General features: G+C 48.7%; 2 protein-coding genes across 3 annotated transcripts in view; both read left to right on the top strand.

The window, feature by feature from the left end:
- LOC119396435 (major facilitator superfamily domain-containing protein 6-A) overlaps nt 1–18,478 on the top strand; it is an 86,640-nt gene extending 68,162 nt beyond the window's left edge. The window contains exons 2-5 of the mRNA XM_049416599.1: nt 4,514–4,614; nt 9,049–10,335; nt 15,437–15,516; nt 18,338–18,478. Of these exons, the coding sequence (XP_049272556.1) occupies nt 4,514–4,614; nt 9,049–10,335; nt 15,437–15,516; nt 18,338–18,478 (1,609 nt within the window). The remainder of the gene's footprint in view (nt 1–4,513; nt 4,615–9,048; nt 10,336–15,436; nt 15,517–18,337) is intronic.
- LOC119396434 (major facilitator superfamily domain-containing protein 6-A) overlaps nt 1–19,077 on the top strand; it is a 77,349-nt gene extending 58,272 nt beyond the window's left edge. Inside the window, exon 6 of one of the 2 annotated variants that reach the window (XR_007416593.1) lies at nt 18,899–19,077. The gene's annotated coding sequence lies outside the window, so the exon portion shown is untranslated. Of the gene's footprint in view, nt 1–18,650 lie in introns of both variants that reach the window. The other variant, XR_007416594.1, reaches the window with a different exon arrangement.
- The last annotated feature ends 2,858 nt before the right edge of the window (nt 19,078–21,935 follow it).

The following is a 21,935-nucleotide window of genomic DNA, read 5'->3' as shown; positions in this document are numbered from 1 at the left end:
CCGTTGTGGTAAATCTCAACAAAAAAGCAGTTCAGTTGGTTATCTTGCGTATGGTGGCTGCTGACGCTGTTCGAACAACCGTTGGTCTGCTTTTAACGTTCATTTAGAACTGCAGCTCTTTGTTTCGTAGAACTGTGGCCGCTTGTCTCCGCGGCGAGTGCTGCGCAATGATGAAGTGCTGCTCTCAGTGTACTCCGTCCGCTCGTGAAAAAGGCGTTAGCTTTCACAACTATCCTAAGGACCCAAAGCTGAAGTGCATAGTCAAGTTCGGTATGGGAAAGCGCCCCACGCCTTCATCGACAGTGTGCAGCAAGCACTTCGCGGACAGTGACTTCTGCTACCGCCACTCTTAGCTAAGCTTGTGACCGCGTTTAAGCGCCTCGCCAATACTTAAGCCGTTTATTGCACGCAGGCTATAAGCAGAGCTGAGGTACACCAGGTGCGGTGCCGTCCCACAACCTGCCGCGAAGGGAGCCGACGACGCGGCCTCCGAATCGCCTCGCAGGAAAGCGCGCGTCGTAAGCTCAGCTGAGCGGCGCAGAATATCTAAGACTACGGCTGCATTTCGATGGTGTACATACGTATTTTACTTATGAAGGCAAGCGCGCACCTAGCGGACTGCTTATCATAAATTCATAAGCGAAACGTGTTGCCGCTGTTTGGTGTACATTCTCTAAAAGTTTTCACCTGATGCAGCACAGACACTTTTTGAAAAGCGGAGCTCTTTAAGCTTTTCGTTAGGCTGCGTGGCGTGAAACTCGATCCAGCTTGCCTTTGCCACGTTAATATCTGTGGCCCTTTGAGTGGTATAATCAGCGATTAACTATTTGTTATATTCTAATACCCATGCGACGGCCCTGTGCGGTGATAATATGAACTACGACGTAATATCGTACTCACTGAACCAACATTACGGGATAAACTGTGATCATGGGCATCGGCAGGGGGGTGTGCAACAAGGCGGCCAGGGGCGTAGGCAGAAATTTTTTTTGGGGGGGGGGGGGGGGCACCTCCTTGATCTGTAGTGGGGACGAGCAGGCAGATGTGGTCGAGTGTCATTTTCTGCTCTGTATGCTATGGCAAAAAAAAAAAAAAAATTCGGGGGGGGGGGGGGGCACGGGCCCAGGTGTGCCCTAACGTGGCTACGCCCCTGAAGGCGGCACTTGCGCACTTGTTTGCAGGACGAGAGCTGGGACGGTGATGCGATCTCCGTTGACGGCCTCGACCGCGCATTCAACAACGTGGCCTGCGTCGTACACCGCCTCGCCCTCGATGAGGCACCGCGACCTTTCACAAGCTTTATCTACATACTTGTAGATGCTGGAGAACGGCACGCTTACTGAAATATCGAAAGAAACACCCGAACTAATTAGTATCGCACGGCGGAAACACGATAACGACCGAGAACACTCACACATGGTTTCACTTTCTTACCAGCAATGCGGTTGGTGGCATCGGCGCACTCGTCGGCCATCCGGGGGATCTCTTGGCCCTGTCGATTGGACCGCAACTAAAACAAGTTCAAGATTACACTCGAAAACATTCGTTGTAGGCGTTAGTTGACCGTTGCGGGGCTGTTCGTTCGACAAAGTTCCCGCCTGTAGCAGACGATCCGCATACGGGAGCAGCGGCTGCTGCGGCGCGGTTCAGAGCGGAATCCCCGCTCTGATGTCACACACGAGAGGGCGCCACTCCAAGTAAAGGTACAGGTTTCGATCTAACGCACTTCCGTGTCCTAGAGTCGAGACGTGTTTCTCACAATGGGCCTCACAGATGGCAGCACATTATATTATGTATGCTTGATATGTTTTCGGCTAGATGGACGTAGTTGTCCTTTTTTGGAGCTGTTTACAAGTTTGTGTGTGTTTTTAGCGGCGATGGGTGCACTGTCCAGGCTTTTTTCGAAGCATTGCGTCGCGCAAAAAATGCAGTTTTATGGCCTCGCCAATGCGCCTACAAATCGCCGAATGGGCTTATTTTCGTCGTGGCACCTGCCGAACAAAATGCGTTAAGGAGACTCCTTCCACTACATGGCATTTATGTAGTGTTTTTTTTTTTTCGCAGCAGTTGCAAGTAACATCGTGGCTTTGTGGTAGGACATCTGCTTACCACGCAAACGGCCCGGGTTCGATCCTCAATGGGTCCGAAGATTTTTAGTGTTTATTTTATTTGCATCTTTCTCGATTTTTTGGTCATGGACGATTTTTCGCTCACAAGCGTCGGTAGCGACACCGTCGCCGACACCGAAATTTCTGCGACACGAGCTCTCTAACACTATCGCGTTAATACAGATACAGCAGCTGCAGTATCGACTAATGCTTGCACGGCAACACCATCAACATACACAGCTATTTCGTTGGTAGGTAGAAAACAAGGCCTTGTAGAGTTCGACAGTGGCGCAATTCATCCGCTCGGCTGTACTCCATGAACTTCACGACGTTTGAACTGCCGGTCACCTTGGCGTGTCCCGCACATACGACTAGGTCCGCTGTCGCTTCTATTGGCCAGGTCTAGCACGTTCCGTCAGAAGATACGTCGCGGCGCGTGAGAAATTTCAGCGCCGCAAAACACCGTCGACGCTTCCGGCTGGGCGCCTTCAACCACTCGACATTTCGTCCGAATCCTTCTTTCGCGTCGGCTTGGACCTACTCTGCCCTTTTCCCCTGTCGTCTGCTGGCAACAGCTGGATAGCTGTGGCCACAGACTACGCCACACGCTACGCCATCACACAAGCTCTTCCAACAAGGTGCGCCGCAGATGTCGCAGATTTTCTTCTGCGCGACGTGATCTTGCAACATGGTGCTCCACGCCAGCTGCTCACGGACCGTGGCCGCACATTTCTATCGTGAGTCATAGCGGACATCCCGCGTTCATGTGAAACGCGGCACAAGCTCACTACGTCGTACCATCCGCAAACAAATGGTCTCACGGAGCGGGTGAACTGAACCCTAACTGACATGCTTTCAAAGTATGTTTCCTCAGACCATTCCGACGGGGACCTTGCTCTACCGTACGTGACATTTGTCTACAATTCTTCGCGCCATGACACGGCTGGTTACTCCCCATTTTTCCTGTTGTTCGGCCGCGAACCCACATTGCCCCCCGATACAGTCATTCCGTTGCCAGCAGCTCCGACCACTGAATATGCCCTGGACGCTATCAGCCGGGCCGCCCATGCACGCGAAGCCGCTCGTACTCGCCTTCTGGCCTCCCAAGAGAACCAACGCCGTCGCTATGATCAACGACACCGCGACGTGCACTATTCGCCCGGTTCTTTGGTTCTGCTTGGTCTCCGACCCGGCACGTTGGCCTGTCCGACAAACTGCTCTCTCAGTACACAGGGCCATACCGAGTGCTTCGTGCGGTGACTCCTGTCACTTATGAAATTTCTCCTGCTGCCTCGTCGTCTTCATCCACCCCGCAGGCCAGCGACAACGTACACGTCGCACGCCTGAAGCAGTACCACTCGCCGAATGATGTTGACGTCTAGATGCGCCGAGACTGCGTCTTTGCCGCCGGGGGTTATGCTACATGTAGGCCCCCGGCATGCATATTGTCGAGGCGCGTAGGCGCCCGACGAAGAGAACGAAGGTCGCTCGCTGCTCGAGCTCGGAGTCGAACTGGTCAGCGCTGCAACCGCTCTTGAAAATATATCTTGTAAATAGCCTACCGTGCAAGCGACTCGTCACTCGCGTAACAATATGCTCTATTGTTTCTAGAGCACCACAGTTATCACAGTATGGGTCAGTGGTCAAACCAAGGCGGCACATGTAGCTATTGGCGAATGCTGCGTTGAGGCGAAGTCGATGATAGAGTGTCGATGATAGGACAAACGATTATTACAAAGACAAACAGTTTTATGGAAGGCAAATTGCAACACGTTTAGCGTTCGTTCGGAAGAGGTGGCGTAGTGCTCCGTGAGTAAAAGGCGATCTTCATTAGGCCACCTTCTTCGTACCTGCCACTCAAGGGCTCTCATCGGCAGGCGGACGCGAAAGGGCATCGTTTTTAAAAGCTGGCACGGATTTCGTGTAGGACACTCTCGCGTTCTACAAGGCAGCGGGCTAAAAGTATCTGCCGACCTTTTTCTCACTATCGGTCTTTTCGATTGCTTGCTGATTACACTGTACTCTGTTCCCTTAGATGCGAGCGAGCGGTCGTAACCGTAAAGGCGGCAAGGTATTAGTGATAACGGGCATTCCTTATGTGCGTCACACACACGTGATATTCTGCTGAATGCCCGAGCGCATTTGTCAGTGCTCCCAGGCCTGACGTGCGAACAAAGGAAAGCGTAGATAGCGAAGCCTAAAGATTCTTGAAGCACACATGAGCGTGGCTGGCCTAGCCGGTCCATGCGCGGGTGGGTAGGTCGGGCCCCGCTGGCACTGCACTCACCGCCTCAGATGCTGAGCTTTTGCGTTCTTCCGGTCGTGTTTCGTGTTCGATTCAATTCTTTTTTAATTGAATTGAACGCACGTGATAACAGTACGCACTGAGTATTCGATTCCTACAGGGATACCGCGAAGATGGAATCCATCTGGACCCGATGCCTGCCGGCGTCCGTGAACAGACAGCTGCTACTGCTGAAGGCGCACTTCTTTCTCTACATCGCAGGTACGCAGTGCGCGCACTTCCGTATACACGCGCGTGTATTGCACACCTTTTACGCGCTTATACGCGGAGTCATGTGTAGTTCACGTGAACTGGCTTGTGCCAGCTCATGTTGGAGATGCTCGTTTTACAGCGAAAGCTGTTATGAGATCATTTCAACGGCCGTTTTTGGCGCCGTAGTTGTCCGTTGCCGCCGCCGCCGGTGTCCGTAACCACTATCGCACGAAATAAGAAAAAAAAAGGAAATAAGAAAAAGATTTCCAGGATGGAACGAGGTTCGAATCTGGGCCCTCTGCGTGGGAGCCCAGTGCTCTACTTCAGGGCTATGCCGGAGCTTGAAACTGCGTTGCAAAAAGACCCTATACAGGCTTCATGTCGGGAACGAACCACATTAACATATGTAATGTAGCGTGGTAGAAGAGTCAAATAACAACCAGGCGTCACACGAACGCGAATTTTGTAACCGGGCGTCACACAATGCAAATTGCGCAACGAGTGGGTTGTTGAGTGCTTCCAACCCATTACAAAGGCCTCTACAATAATTCTTTATCGTCATCAGCCACAGCATCAACAAAGTGCGCATAATGCCTTACAGGTGTTTAGGGAGTACCATGGTTCTCCGGAGAATGACGAAAAATTGCATAGTGGCTGTTTCCCTACTTCACAAAAAGTATGATTTATAGCGCAGTGGGTTCCTGGCAAGTGCACTTCTACTGGTTGCCAAGGAAGCCCATAAGGCTCCCATGATCCATTTCCTCAGGCTCTCAATAAAGTTATTTCCTTCTCTCTCTCTCGCTCTCCGTTTCTCCGGTTGACGTATGTTATAAAGCGTGGTGGGACAGTTAAATAACGACCGGGCGTCACACAATATGAATTACGTAACTAGTGGGTCGTTTAAAGCTTCCAACCCACTACAAAGGGCTCAGCCATAATTCTTCATCGTCATCAACCCCCGCAATAACAAAGTGCACATAATGCCTCACAGATGGTACCTCGCTTCTCCGCAGAAGAACGAATAATGTCGTGGTGGGTGCTTCCCAACTTCCAAAAAATTATGATTTGTGGCGTAGTGGGTACGCTGCTAATGTACTTGTATTAGTAGCCACAAGAGAGTGTATAACAGGCTCTAGAAATGCCGCTCTTCCAGCTTTCGCTGTGACTGTGCTGTGCTGCTCGCGCAGGCCTGTCGGTTTTTTTGACATCCCTGCGACACTTTCTTATATATGAAGGGAAGAAGGTGATTTTTAAGGGCTCGTTTTTCTTTGTTAGACACAGTATTCCTGAGAACTAACAGACAATAATGCCAAGGAATGTATAGGGGTGTTATTGGTAGTAATTAGAATATAAATGTGAAGAAAGTAAAGTGGGCGAAAAGATAACTTGCCCCTGGCAGGGACCGAACCTGCGACTTTCGAATAACGCGTCCGATGCTCTACCACTGAGCTACGGCGGCGTCATCCCCTCGTCCACTTTACGGGGTACATATGTGCAGTTAAACCTATGAGTGTTAGCGCCGTTCGCAGCCGTGACGGCGAGTGTGGAACACTCTTTCTCTGCCTGTTGGCGTCATGTAGCACGTGATCTTTTTTACGATCTGGCAGCTGACCAATAATCCCTCGCATACTACCTGAAGGCATCAAGTCTGCCAGAACGAGACCCTCGCTATGAATGAAGGAAAGAAGTGTTAATTTTAAGGGCTCGTTTTTCTTTGTTAGACACAGTATTCATGAGAACTAACAGACAATAATGCCAAGGAAGGTATAGGGGTGTTATTAGTAGTAATTAGAATATAAATGTGAAGAAAGTAAAGTGGGCGAAAAGATAGCTTGCCACCGGCAGGGACCGAATATGCGACCTTCGAATAACGCGCCCGATGCTCTACCACTGAGCTATAGTATAGGCGGCGGTCATCCCATCATCCACTTTATGGGATATATATGTGCGGTTAAACCTAGAAGTGTTAGTCAGCGCCGTTCGCAGCCATGACGGCGAGTGCGGAACACTCTTTCTCTGCCTGTTGGCCTCACGTAGCACGTAATTTAACAGATTTGATGTGATGGGTACCTTTATGAACTATATATATATATATATATATATATATATATATATATATATATATATATATATATATATATATATATATATATATATATATATATATATATATATATATATATATATATATATATATATATAGGGAATCAGTCCTCGCGCTGCGTTGTTCAGGCAGCTCTGGAGCGAGTGCTTATCGGCCGACCTCGCAAATCAGAAACAGCTGACTTTCCACTTAACAGATATTCACTGCCGGGCGCTAGAAATATATCACTATCTTAACACCGGCACTTTCCTGATAATTGGGGAATGAGTTATGTAGCATATCCTTTTGCCTAAATAGGGCTCATCAAGGCCTTCCTAAATTACAACAGAACAATCTTACTATCGAAATCAGTTTCTTAACGAATTTGCTACATCATTTTCTCTAATCTGTTAAGTAAAGAGACAGGCGGACAGACAGGCAAGGAACCTTATTAAGGTCCTGAGAAGCCATCCAGTGAAGTCCTAGAGAGGACCCCTGGCTTGCTGAAGGGAAGTTTTTTTTTTTAATCTGTCAAGTAAAGGGAAGTTAGCAGGATCGAAGGGGGGGGGGATGCAAGAACTGCGTACTTCGACTTATGTACGCGCAGAGAAACAGTAGGCAGTTAGAATTATTCGTAGTCTCCCCGCTACGGCGTGCGTCATAATCATGTCGTGGTTTTGACGCCTAATATCCTAGCTTTTTTTTTCTTTTTGTCGATAACCGACAAGCCACTAATATTCTGTTGGATATCAATGTGAAGTTGACATAATGGGAGAGAAATTTCGCAGCTATTTAAGCGCGCTGAAGAGATACCTTGTGATGTTATCCGAGTAGAAAATTTGGCTACAGCGTAGTCTTTCTGTGCATACGTGCTCTGGGACAAGCGAGACAAGCTCCTGCCCCAAATTTCTGGCCTACGATGTCTTTGATGGAACCGGGAGCCCTCCTCATGCCACCTAATCGTTCTTTCGCTCTCTTTTTTGTGCCCTGCTTTAATTCTGTGTCTTCATTTCTTTTGCCCTCAAGCGCTGAGCAGCTGCAGAATGGATTCTATTCTGGTTAACCTTCCCCGCATTCCCACCTTTCGCACTCCGACTTCGTTTGTGCCCTCGCGCGTGCATTCGTCGACAAAGATAACAGTATTAAACGTTGTTGCATATTTGTGACTACGACAGCTGTTGAGTTGTGTGGACGAAGTGGACGTGGTGTAAACGACTCCTATATCACGAATGTTGAGCGATTGGAGGCGAAAATGCTTGAAGTCCGTGTACTTAGATTTGCGTGCACGTTAAAGAATCCCAGGTGGTCGAAATTTCCGCAGTCCTCCACTACGGCGCCCCTCATAATCATATCGTGGTTTGGGGACTTTAAACCCCAATTATTATTATTATTATTATCATTATGAATGTTGAGCGAATTCTCTACAGACGATGAATGAACGCAGGGATGTATGTGAGTGTAAAATGATAGACAAGCGCGTCCCATACGGACTGCCTTAATCGGCACCTTCAGCGGGTTACTGTTTTGTTCTTCATTTTTTTAACCCTGCCAAGGTTTCTATGTTCGTTAACGCCCATGTCACGCCTCTGATAGTGATATTGTTCAGAAAACATCAAAATAATTTGAAATGTCCTACATGTGACGTCACGATTGGCGGTAAATTTCAGAGCTATAATATAATAATCTCTGGGGTTTAACGTCCCAAAACCACGATATGGTTATGAGAGACGCCGTAGTGGAGGGCTCCGGAAATTTCGACCACCTGGGGTTCTTTAACGTGCACCTAAATCTAAGTACACGGGCCTCAAACATTTTCGCCTCCATCGAAAATGCAGCCGCCGCGGCCGGGATTCGATCCCGCGACCTTCGGGTCAGCAGTCGAGCGCCATAACCACTAGACCACCGTGGCGGGGCAAATTTCAGAGCTCTATGCCCATGCATACAACTCGTTCTAAACCTTATGATTGCCCGCTAACCTTGAATGTCGTCATAATTAAGCGCAGCTCTGGACCATAAGTTGGATGTTATAACTGTTCATGCCAGCTCGGATGCTGAGAGGTCCGCTGGCACTCTGGAAGTGCTTTAAAGACATTTAGGTATTATAGCTGACATCTGGCAGCAGTTATTCGTGTTTTTTTTTTTTTTTTCAAGTGGTATATCCGTATGCGCTATCGCCTAACGTGTATCCGACCTGCGAAACTAGTTTTCAACTATCCATTTAAACCGGTACGAAATTTTCACGAGGGCTAACAGTTCAGTGTATGTTGCAAATCGAATTTCCTTGCCACAACAAAGTATTTTTTATTCGTTCAAATATTCTGATATCGCAAAGTATTCATTTCGTATCATTTATCTTTCAGGACAAGTTTGCGTGTCCCCCTACCTGGCCGTGATCGGTCGACAGAATGGCATCAACGCCGCCACGATCGCTATCATCTTCTCACTGACGCCACTGACCGCTGTCATCGTAAAACCCGTCTGCGGATTCGTCATCGATCGGACGCAAAACGCCACCGCTGTCATAGCCTTCCTTCAAGTCGTCTTGGTCATCTTCCACGGGATTGTATTCTTCAGCTCCAGTATCAAGGCCCAGACCGATACTTCGTTCACGGGTTACCTAAACTGCAGCTCTAGTCAGCTCGTGATATCGAACTCAAGCTCTGCCTATTGCGTCGTCTCCGGTGCTCGCGAAAGCTCTCCGCTTCCCTGCAACCTGACAGTGTTCGAAGACAGCCGCTCAGTGCGCGTCAACGTCACCGGCGCTTCGGACACCCTGGTTAATTTAAAAGGCGTGTCTAACGTATGCGACAACGCTTCCGTTAACGGGAACGTTGCCAATGAAACCTACGCCGACCTGCGTTGCCCGTGCGATACCACTCTGTACAACGGCAATTTCTGGATCTACACCGTATCAGTCGTTGTCTCGTGGGTGTCCTCGGCAACCCTGTACACCGTTACGGACGCTGCCGTGTGTGAGCTGCTGGGCGACAACGTGAAGGCCTTCGGTCGCCAGCGTGTCTGGGGCACCATAAGTTGGGGCATTGTGAGCCCATTGATTGGAATAATGATATACGAAGCCAGTAACACCTCCTACACGGACTACAAGCCGGGCATTTACGTCTTCGCGGTCCTCATGGTCTTGGACATACTCATTCTACTGCGCATGCCCCGCTTGCGTACGGCAGACCTCTCCCTCAACTTGTTCAAGGACGTTGCCACCCTGTTCTGCAACGCCGAGATATTGCTCTTCACCGCGTGGACATTCATAGCGGGTGCGCTGAGCGGTGTCCTCTGGTCTTTCAGCACGTGGTACCTGGAAGATCTTCACGCTTCTAAGCTGATGATCGGCCTTAGCAACGCGGTCATGACCTTGTGCGTCGAGGTTCCGTTCTTCTTCGTCTCGACCACAATACTCGAGTGGATAGGGTACTTCTTTTCGTACTCGGCGGCTTTCCTAACGTTCACGATCAAGTTCATCGGCTACTCGTACCTCGTCAACCCCTGGTACGGGCTCATCGTGGATATCCCAGGTGGCGCCATCTATCCTCTAACCTACTACGCCATGACTATGTTCGCCAAGCGGGCTGCCACTCCTGGGACGACAGCCACGATGATGTGCATCTTGAGCTCGATATTGGAAGGTCTCGGTGAGTGCTTTTTATACAGTCCTCGCTGTCTCTCTCTTTCTCTAACGTATAGACGATTTTCCGCAGCTAGTTTGTTAAATCAAACTAGATGGCGCCAGCTGGCGCCACCGCACCGTGGCCGTCCCCCTACCGTTGCCGTCTCCATGGCCATCCCCCTGCCGTGGCCTTTGGCAGCGCTGCTCAATAGAGAGTTTTAGTGCTGGGTTCCCGCGGGCTTGGGGGCGCGCGGGCCCTCGCGCTCTTTTGTATTCTCCGTGGATGCGGCTGGGAGTACAAAGGAACGCAAGAGCGTGCGTACGCAGGTGGCTTGGGGTCCCCAGTGCTAAAACTCTCTAATATGTCTCCATCCGCGTCGCGTCGTCTGCTCGGCGTTCCCATAGCGTCTGCGCGCACACGAGTAAAAGCGAGCAGACGGCGCAGACGGTAGCGCCGGAAAAGTAAACATGGCGGCACCTGTGGATGTAGTTTCCTTCCGCCTCGAATTTATCACGTCGTCGTCCTGCGCTATGTGGCCCGTAAGTTCAAAACCTACGCATTTATTTGCTTTATATTCGCGTCCTGAAGCTTCGAGAGCGATGTACTCGTCGGTATTTTGCAGTATTTCCAAGATTCATTCTCATATAGTCCGAGACAAGGCTTAGCTAGGCATGGCTAAACAAACACAGCTGATCGCAATAATAAAGACAAAGCATACCTGACGTTTCTTCTCCAGCTTGAGCTGACACAAAGCGATGGCCGATTTTGCCATTTATTTATTGCTGTGAGGACAGTGGGCGAGTAGCAAGCGCGAGTTGGGATCGAAGCGGGGTGTCGCGTCTGCGTGGGTGCTGCCATGTTGGCTTGTAACCCCAGCTACTGGCGGTTGCTAATACAACAATTAAAGACATACACCATAAATACGACGCAGATTAAACATATCCCTTATCGTTGTGGCGTGCTACGTACCAAACAAACGCAAATGTCTCAACGTTTTCAACTCTGAGGCGATTACATCTAAAACTATGCTTTGCTGCGCAAGCATGTGGCTTCCTTACACCCTGCAGCAACCAGCTTGTGTAGTACGGCCACGGCCGCTTCGCTGGCCCAATGCGTTGGCTGGGGCAAATGGCTGGGGGAAGGCCAGTTACGATCACGTGATCAAACATGGCAGCGCCCGTGCGCCGCTGCGGAAAATCGTCTATAGGCGTGCGCACAAGGGGGGGGGGCGCCCCCGTTGGCCCCCCTCCCCCCTGATCGTCTAAGGAGGGCGCGAAGTCTGTCCCATACCATTACTCGGTCCATTCCATACCTTTACTCAATTCTTTACGTCATTGTTTAAAGTACAGGCTTACGGCCACGCACGTTTTTGGCGATAGTGACGGCCGAGGGATCCTGATGTTACATTCGATGAACTGCTTACTTCCCCCGTTTATCGCCGGACAGCCGGGGACTTCAGGCAGGTCGTTCTGAGAAGCACGTGATCACTTCATTTTCACTTTTGCATCCATTGCGAAGTCGGTTTTCTTTCGGACTCGGCCATTGGGGTGGGAGACGCTGTGGCGAAACTTCGCCCTCCCCCCCCTCCCCTAATGGAGAACCCTGCGCACGCCTATGACCTAGCGTATTGATATAACGCAAGATTGGTCGTTTGAAAGCGTCGAGTCACGCAACGTACGTATAGCCACGTACATTTACTGTTTAGCCGCAAACCTTACTCCTCACTTAACCGAGCCTCTCTTGCGCGGAGCAGCGGCGTCTGCCTTGGCAGAAGAAACGTGGTGCATGAAACGTGGTGTGTGTGCTCAATCATGCTATCATCTACGTTCGTGAGTGCGTTTGTATGTGCGCGGGTATTTATACACATGCAAAACTGAAACATTTCGGGAAGGAACTGAACATCCCTCCCCTCCCCCTCCATCCCCCTGGCTACGCCAGTGCCCCTGACGCCGTCCGCAGTTTCGCATTCGCCAACCGCTCGCGCTATGTCAGCACGGCGGCGTACGCTGGCCGGCGCGTCCCACTTTACTGCTGCTAGCGATTGTTTCCTAGCATTTGGTTGATATAGCATGGCCTCCGAGATTAGCCGGCGCTCGGAGGCCATGGATATAGAGGGTTAGGTTGAATCCCATAGGGGTCCGGACTGTATGTTGCCCGGTAACATGAACAATGGCGCAAATAAAAAAAAAACACCAGGGGGGACGCACTCCTGGCCATGGCGGCCATTTTGCTTTTTTTATAAATATAGGTTTTATGTTTAATTATATAGAAGTGAGAATCGTGCTTCGAAATAAAACTTAAAAGAAAACATGAGCATTGCTTCACACCTCACGTAATTGCATTGTGCTATTGAGTGCTCTTGAAAACCGATCGAATGGTAGCTGCAATTTCAATACAGCTTTACGCAGCTGAATAGTATTCAACACAAGTACACACGTACTACGAAATAAACCGGTGTTAAAAAAGGTAAGAGCGCTATACATCACTGTCAAGCAATTGAAATGTGATGTTTGAAAAATAAATCGGAAGAGGGGGCACTTGCAAGGGGCGTCCTCCCCAGCCTGAACACAACGGGGGTCAGGACCCCCCTGACCCCCCATGATTTACGCCAGTGAACACGAATAACGATCTCAAACTGCACCCGAAAGGGAAACTTGGGGCTAAATAGTGTTCATATAGGCACCGAGTTTGAAAATGGGCATTTATATACATTTGTAGACATTTAGGCACAAACACCAATATAGGCATTTATAAGCGCTATAAAAGACCTTCTAAACACTTTTAATTTATGCTCATATATGAAAGCGGAGCGATAGGAGCGCAAGGAACGAAATAGGCATTTGTCAGAAATCCGGTCTCTACTGATGACACCGGGGGCCCCAGAACATCGGCGTTCTACCCTCCCGCATGTAGCCCTGCATCATAACGAAATCATGAATGTCTCCTTTGTGCATTTTCGATGGAGGGGAAAATGTTTGAGGCTCGTGCACTTAGATTTAGGTGCACGTTAAAGAACCCCAGGTGGTCGAAATTTCCGGAGCCCTCCACTACGGCGTCTCTCATAATCATATCGTGGTTGTGGGACGTTAAACCCCACATATTATTATTATTAATAATGCGTCCTTTGTGTGGCAACGGCGTTGCGAAATAAATTGGGTTTATGCAGATCGTTTGGTCGCAGTAGATGGTGCCATTATCGTATAAAGTATATTGCAGTGACACGTTTTAAATGCGAAGCATTTCTTAGCGAACCTCAGGCACTTTGAGCGTTTCTATCTATCTATCTATCTATCTATCTATCTATCTATCTATCTATCTATCTATCTATCTATCTATCTATCTATCTATCTATCTATCTATCTATCTATCTATCTATCTATCTATCTATCTATCTATCTATCTATCTATCTATCTATCTATCTATCTAGTCTACATCTGGATGCTCTCGTGATCACATCCTTAGCTTGGTGTTGACCATAATTGTCATGGGAGGGTAAGAGGGCTTGACAAATATGACGTCTGGTCATGACATGAATAACGCGAAAATCCAGTTTCGTACGTCGTCAAACTTTTTCCTCCAGACAGGTGTGGCACATACCCGTATACCACAGGCCACGGTAAGCGGGTATGTGCCACAGGTGATTGACAGTTTATATCTTCCTAGGAACCGCGAGAACAGAGGAGGTCGGAGGGGTTCTCTTAGGATGCCGTAGCCTCCACCGCGCGCTCTAAGCGAGCGAAATCAGTCTCCACCACCGCGCAACCAGTACACCACCACCGCGAGTACAGACATCGGAAGTTTAAATGCGAGAGCGTTAATAAAAACGGGCATAAAGTTCATCATACCATACCATATCAGCAGGGTTGACCCGAGAAATACAAAGAATAAAAATCAGGATTCCAGCAGGAATCGAACCCAAGCATTCTGCGTTGCAGTCAGGTATTCTACCACAGAGCCACACCGTGTCTTGAAACTGTTTTCGAAAAAGACCCTATGCAGGTCTAATGTTGGTGCAACGTCAATTGTGGTTGCTGTGCTGATATTATAATTTTATAACAAAGCAATAAACATTACATATTTATCATGTATACATGATACAGGCGTCATGTCAGGTTAACGTCAATTGTGGTTGCAGTGTTGGCTCCGCTTTTATAGAAGTCTAATAAACATAACATTTGTACTGCTATGATTCCGCAAGCTATATTTAGGCGATGCTCGATCCCGCAGTAATACGCTAACGAAAGTTACGTATGATATTCACATCATCGCACTGTAATGTGCGCTTTGTTTCGATAACACCATAAGTTACCCTTTAAACGCCAGTGTAGTCGACGTACCTGGTAATGCCACGATGGGCACACAACTACTACGCTTAAAAAAACACGTCGATTCACCTCGTAACGTTTCGCTCAAAGACAAGAAATGTGGCATAAACAACTACTCACGGATTGCGTCGCATGAAACGGATTCCCACAAGGCGTGGGATCTGCCGAAATTTTACATTTAATATGACGAGATGACATGGAGCGTGTACCTATAAACAGTATGCTGAACAGTGCTACAGTGAATACTATACGTTGAATATTGAATACTGTACGTTGAACAGTGAATATTCTACTTTTACGAGTGATAGCGTGTAGCCGGAAAAGTTTGGCTTTACTATGCGCTGTTACATGAGCTCTGAGATGCTCATACTTCATACTTGTAGTGCGCTTCCGGAGGACACTGACCAAGAAACAAGGAAAACAACACAAGATAAGATGCACTCTGAGATGCACTCTTAGATGCAGCACAATGACTAAACTTTATAAATATTTCTTTTGTTGCTGCTTTCTTTCTGTTAAGACAACGCCTGCCTTTGCCCTCTTCCATCCACATTCTGTGACCGGGCACGATGAATAACTCGAATTTATCGAATATAATCCTGATCGAATTTAGTTATCCTGTTTTACACTATTTCTCGCGTATTATACTAACAGTGGTCAGCACTGGTTAGTGTTGTCTAAATGGTGGTTAATGTTTACCCTCCGCTCTTTTGAGAAAGACTATCATCATGCAAACGCTATCTCGATCGTATAGTTAAGTTGCCTATAGAGTTTTTTCTTTTTTTCTGTTTTATTTCAGGCATTGCAGCCGGCAACATGCTGGGTGGAATGAGCATCGACAAGATTGGCGCTCGGCTGACATTCCGCTACCTTGGCTACGTATCTGCCGGGTGCGCGGTTTTGTGCATTCTGACCTACCTATGCCTTCGACTCCTAGGCTACGGACGTTTAGGTGAACATCCTTTTAAGATTTGGTCGCACTGACACTTTGGCGTAGGCAGGGGGGGGGGGGAGGGGAGGGGGAAGGGGGAACACAAACTACCCAAATTTTTCAATTTTGCATGTGTATATATGCACGCATAGGAGAGCGGCCGCCTTCCTAGTCACCTAAGAAGAGGGAGGCGCAAAGTCTGCCCCATACATTGACTTAATAGGGGAGGGGGGCTCCGGAACACACCTTCGCCCCCCCCCCCCCCCCAGCTGAAAGGAAAGCCTACGCCTATGTATTGCCACGCCCGCTTCTGGTTTCATTTTGATGTATTCGGGTTTGACCCGCAAGGACGGTTAGCAATCCTCGATGCTGACCGCGCAGCAGTGTTCGAGAAGCTTCGCGATTGTAGTAGATCATTTTGTTAATGGCATCTTCGACTGGTCATTTTCGAGTGCTCCGCAGGCGCTGAAAAAAGTATGTAAAATAGCAACTAACCATTGCTACTAACACTCTCGGGTCAAAACATGATCAGGAAGGAGAGCCTTGACTTGCATACCTAGTTGTTCTCGTTGAAAAGGTTTAAAGCTGTTGAATTCAACAGTTTCAAACACAGTCAGAGCGCCCTCAAACGGCCAGTCGAAGATGCTATAAAATTGCGCACATGACGCGAATAGTCAAGATTGTTCCAGAGCTTGCGCGACCACCAGTGATAAGGCTGGAATGTCAGATGCATGATGTATAAAAACGGCGCGTCCCAGCGATCATCAGTTTTATCGACGACCAACGCTCTGTTCACCGCTATCCGCGTACTGTGTGTATTGCTGTAACTTGACTTTCGGTTTCCCGGCCACAAGTTCGGCCAAATAAAGAGTTTCATCTTCGATACACCGACTGCTGCCTTCGTCGACGTCAGGACACCGTGACAATATGCACGCACACATACAAACGCGCGCACAAACATACATAAAGGGTGGTAGTGCACAGTGGCACCCTTTCCCCTGTGCACTAGTGTGGAGATGACCTCCCCCGAGAGAGGAGGCGCACTTTTCTCTGAATTAACAATGGTTTGATTAATTGTGTCTAACAACGAAACTAGCCCTCGATCAATGCCCCTCCTTTCGTTCATTCATAACGGGTGTCTCGTTCCGGCAGATTTGATGCCTGCCAACTCCGGAGATTTTTCGAGGTTGATGGATCTCAATGAAATTCGCTGGGTACGTTCCTTTGCACGTTTCCGTCATTTATGCCAAATTACAGGCTTGAGACATGCGCAGATTGTTTGCAAATGAATTTTAAAGATTGTCTGCAAACGCCCTCCTGGCTTCCCACAATTATTGGCAACATTTCGTCTGTGACGTCAGTATTGGGAAGGCGGCGGAAGTGACGCAGCCGAGGGCACCGCTAACTTCGGCCGCTACAGCGAGCGTCTGCTGTGCTGGCCGAGGCACTTTCATTATCAGACGCGGCACTGTCAGTCGCAGACATTACAGCTGATGCGCGGCGTGCTCACCTCTCCCCTGTGCGCCTGCTTGTCCCGGCTGTCACAGTTTTCATACTCCGCGCCGGCGTGATCGGCATGCCTTGCAGGACTTCCGGTTCGTTCGTAACAACGTCTACGTCATACGTAGACAGTACACTCGGTTGGGTTACGGTTTCGGTGTTGCGCTTTTTTGCTTATTTAAAATTATTCTCCAATTTGCCGAGTATTTCTGCTATCGGGCCCGTAACAGGAGCGTCTCAGGAACATAAAAGCACAATTACTTTGACATGGCCAAAAAATCGCCGGAGTTGGCCTTTAAAAGTAGTGTGCGTGGGTTTATCGGTCAGCTTCCCGCTCGTTATAGGATCACGTGCTGCGTTACGCCAGCTGGCAAGAAAAAGAGTGTTCCATACTCGCCGTCATGGCTGCGAGCGGCGCTGGCTAACACTCCCAGTATTACATAAACATAAATGACCAATAAAGTGGATGAGAAAGCGACCGCCGCTGTAGCTGAATTGGTAGAGCATCGGACGCGTTATCCGGAGGTTGTAGGTTCGGTTCCTACCGGTGGCAAGTTGATTTTTCATCCATTTGAATTCCTTTCCACTTATGTCATAACTACTATACTACAGTTGAAGAGCTACAAATAATGTCCTCTGTACCTTTTTTATTGTCATTTCACTAAAGTGAAACGATGAATCGGTTTAGATTGATAAATTGTACTCTAAAAACAGTAATGTCGTTAATTTCACCATCGTAGGCGTATTAATCAAGCAGAAAATCAAGGTTAATACTTCAGTTTTAAATATCGCACCGAACTCTCCGCGCGTGACGTCACAGATTTCAAAATGAATTTTTAGTATTCTGGCGACATTGGCTATACGAAATTAATTGAAACTTGGTATGTTAAGCCTCTGGCCCCCTCAGAGGACAATGTACGTAATTTTTACCTATTAGGGAGTGACTAGGTAGGCCCTAGTAGACGCCGTCAATATCTATGGCGTCACGGCGATTGGTGCGGGAACTTCAAGGTGGCGTCGCCACTAGCACTTTGTTTTTGTGCATTTTCTCGCGGCAAGCGTTGTTATGTTGGTATTGTGAAAGATTATGTTCTCATACGGAGAAATGTTACTAATATTCTACTAATACGAGAAAAATCGCTTTTCTATTTAGTGTCGCTTTAAGCCCACAAAATTAATCCGTTACATCACTTATTAGAGCAAAAAGTAATTTAATTACCTTAATTTAGTTGCTGTCAAGTCTTGTGTGCCGCCTTGTCTTTACGTCAGACTCCTCGTGCAGGGGCTACACCCCAATCCGAGAAGTTCCACCTGGCCAGGGCCAAGGGTCACGAGCCGATGAAGAACGGTAGTGCCCGCATGTGCGACAGTGCCGCCAACAACGAATGTGTCGAACTCACTTACTTCTGACAATTTCCCGCTCGTTGTGGACTGTGTTGCTTGCTGCTGTTCTGGAGAACAGCTGCAAAGAGATCTCCAACCGGTGAACCGTCGCCCTCAAAAGGACCTCGGATCTTCGAGGACGCTACAGGAATCTACCACTACTAAGTGACATGCTACGCACGGCTTGTTAGCCGTTGAGGTATACCTGTGAACCTACGAATACTGTACGGGTGTGTACGTGTCACCATGCCTGTGGTTTTCACAACATGCCTTGCCATAACTTTTTGGCGTAAGGTACCATGCGAACATCCCCGTCCATCAACACTGCCGAAAGAACATTTTGTGCGAAGTGTTCGAAATATTGGTAGCTGCGGCTTGAATTAAGTATGTTTATTTGAATGAATGCAAGTGTGCTTTTTTAGCCTGAAATTTGCGCGCGTAGATAAGGTAGCACTAGCTCTAAGCATATATAACATTGTTTTAGTTTAACGGCATAAAATAAGCGCTGTATTTTCTTGGCTGGATCTTGAGATTTAGTCTATGCTGTTGTGATCGTATCTTCTGATAAATGATGCTCCTTCACAAAAGATGGATGAAACTGTTCGCCGTGTTGAGGTGTTTATTTGACGGTAGTCGGCGACGATGCGCAATGGCGACAGTCAAGGCAAAACACAGACTCACAGTGCGAGCGGAAAGAGCCAAAGAGGACGACCCACTAGAAGGCTATAGAGAGTGCACCCCATTACTCATCTCCAAGGCTTCGCTACAATTCCCCCGGGTACGAAAAGGGAGCCGCCCGGCGACCTAACAGCTTGTCATTATGAGCGGGTCATAGTAGGTCTTGAGGCGCTCCACGTTGACAATGTCGCGCCCTCGACGGCGCATGTCCGAAGCTGGTTCGATGGGTTCGATCAGGTAGTTGACCGGGGATGTGCGCTCGACGACACGGTAGGGGTCTTCGTATTTCGGCAGTAGTGTTGAAGAGAGGCCAGTTGCAGGGGCAGGGACCGAGAGCCATACGAGCGCTCCAGGGAGGAACATGGGCTCAGGAGTGCTGGTTCTACCGCGAATGCTCTTCTGCCGCTCTTGTTCATGCGTTGTGAGGGTTTTGGCAAGCTCGCGACACTCTTCCGCAAGCCTGGCTGTGTCAGAAATAGGCGCACGCTAAGATGAATCCGGCTTGTATGGAAGTATCGTGTCGATGGTGTGCGACGGGTGCCTTCCGTACAATAAGAAGAAGGGTTAAAAACCAGTTGTGCTTTGAGGGGCGGTATTATAGGCGTAGGTGACGAAGGGCAGAATGGCATCCCAATTTGTGTGATCGGCGGCGACGTACATTGAGAGCATGTCGCCGAGCGTGCGGTTAAAGCGTTCGGTTAGGCCATTCGTCTGCGGGTGGTAAGCAGTAGTTTTGCGGTGAACAGCATGGCACTCTTTGAGAATGGCTTCGACCACTTCCGACAAGAAGACACGGCCTCGATCGCTGAGAAGCTCCTGGGGTGGACCGTGACGTAGCATGAATCGGTGTAGCAGGATGGAGGCAACATCGCGCGCTGTAGCCGCTGGGAAGGCGGCGGTTTCGGCGTATCGCGTCGATGATGGCGGTCTTGAAATCAGACCACGTGGGGAAATCGGTGGCGTGGTGTTTGTACCACAGGCCCGACACACCCGCGAGGTAGAAAACCAGGTTGCTGAGTTTGCCTGCCTCGTCCCATTTGTTGGATACGCGCACACGCTCGTACATCGCAAGCCAGTCCTCAACGTCGGTCCCATCCGCGCCGGCGAAGATAGGAGGGTCGCGGATGCGGGGGACACCGGGGCATGTGGTCCGTGTGGGAGAAGGCGTTTGCTGAGCAGCGTCTTGAGGCATGGTAGTTGGTAGGGTACGGGATCTAAGCTCCAGGGTGCATCGAATGGGAGCACAGCACTCTCCACCAATTTGTTGGGGTGTTTATTTGACGGCAGTCAGCGACGATGCGCAATGGCGACAGTCAAGGCAAAACACAGACTCACAGCGTGAGCGGAAAGAGCCAAAGAGGACGACCCACTAGAAGGCGATAGAGAGCGCAACCCATTACTCATCTCCAAGGCTTCGCTACAGTCGATACAATTGATATAAGCTCGAGAAATGCGCATCTAATTGAGCTTTAGCGCAAAAAAAAAAAGACGCAGGGCGAAGGAATATATGAGGACCCAGCGCCTTCCGTCATCCCGTGACTTTTCTTTGCGCATAAACTTTAAGATGTATAGCACCAACTTGCCCTCCAGTGTGTTTTGTTGAAGAGAAGTTCGCATTTCGTTCAAGAAACGGATGTCGCCTTTTTTTGTTCTTAAAACAGTGACGCAACGATATTTCACTTAAAATGTTTAAAATTGCCCGCCATATCCCTTATAAAATTTACTATTGAGTAACTGTTGACAAATGATTGACGAATAGTTGAATCAATGATTTTTAACTAAATGTCAAATGTCGTTGAATCTTCTCAATGACTAGACAACGAAATTGTCATTAAATTATTTTCAATAAAAAGTACATGTTGAAAGATATATTGATTTTTTTGTTTTATGTTGTACGGTGGTTGAGTTTAGGACCGGCCGGCCCACGTACGAAGGTGGGCGTGAAACTTATTACAGTTAATATCACGAGCACTCCTGCCATCTCATTAAGAAGCCCAGACACACATGCGTATATAGTAGGTTTATTTGCCTTTTTTTGGTAGCCGGCATACATGACATTTCATTTCCTGCAAGCAACAAATACTCTTGCACACAATCAACACTACAGCACTACTTGCATCATGGACGCTCTCTATGTGTCAGCTAATGTAAAGCAAAGTTTTCTTTTAAGCATATGCAGAACTTGCTGCTGCAAGTAATGTAATGCCCACGAGACAACGACCGTATCGGTCGTTGTCTCGTGGGCGTCCTCGGCAACCCTGTACACCGTGACGGACGCTGCCGTGCGCGAGCTGCTGGCCGACAACGTGAACGCCTTCGGTCGCCAATGTCTCTGGGGCCCCATATTTTGGGGCATTGTGAGCACGCTGATCGGTATAATGATCAACGAAGCCAGTAGCTCCCCCTACACGGACTACAAGCCGGGTTTGTAAGTCTTCGTCATGGTCTTGGACATACTCCTTCTACTGCCCATGCCCCGTTTGCGTACGGCGGACCTGTCCCTCAACTTATTCAAGGACGTTGCCACCCTGTTCTGCAACGCCCAGATAGTGCTCTTCACAGCGTGGACATTCATACTGGGTGCTCTGATCGGCGTCCTCTGGTCTTTCAGCACGTGGTACCTGGAAGATATTCACGCTTCTAAGCTGATGATTGGCCTTAGCAACACGGTTATGAGCTTGCGCGTCGCGGTTCCGCTCTTCTTCGTCTCCAACACAATACTCGAGCGGATCGGGTACTTCTTTTCGTACTCAACGGCTTTCCTGACGTTCTCGATCAAGTTCATCGGCTACTGGTACCTCGTCAC

This window comes from Rhipicephalus sanguineus, chromosome 6 (assembly GCF_013339695.2).
Source record: "Rhipicephalus sanguineus isolate Rsan-2018 chromosome 6, BIME_Rsan_1.4, whole genome shotgun sequence".
In the NCBI taxonomy this organism is placed as follows: domain Eukaryota; kingdom Metazoa; phylum Arthropoda; class Arachnida; order Ixodida; family Ixodidae; genus Rhipicephalus; species Rhipicephalus sanguineus.
The sequence above is the reverse complement of the archived record's forward strand: the minus strand, read 5'-3'. Positions and strand labels throughout refer to the sequence as shown.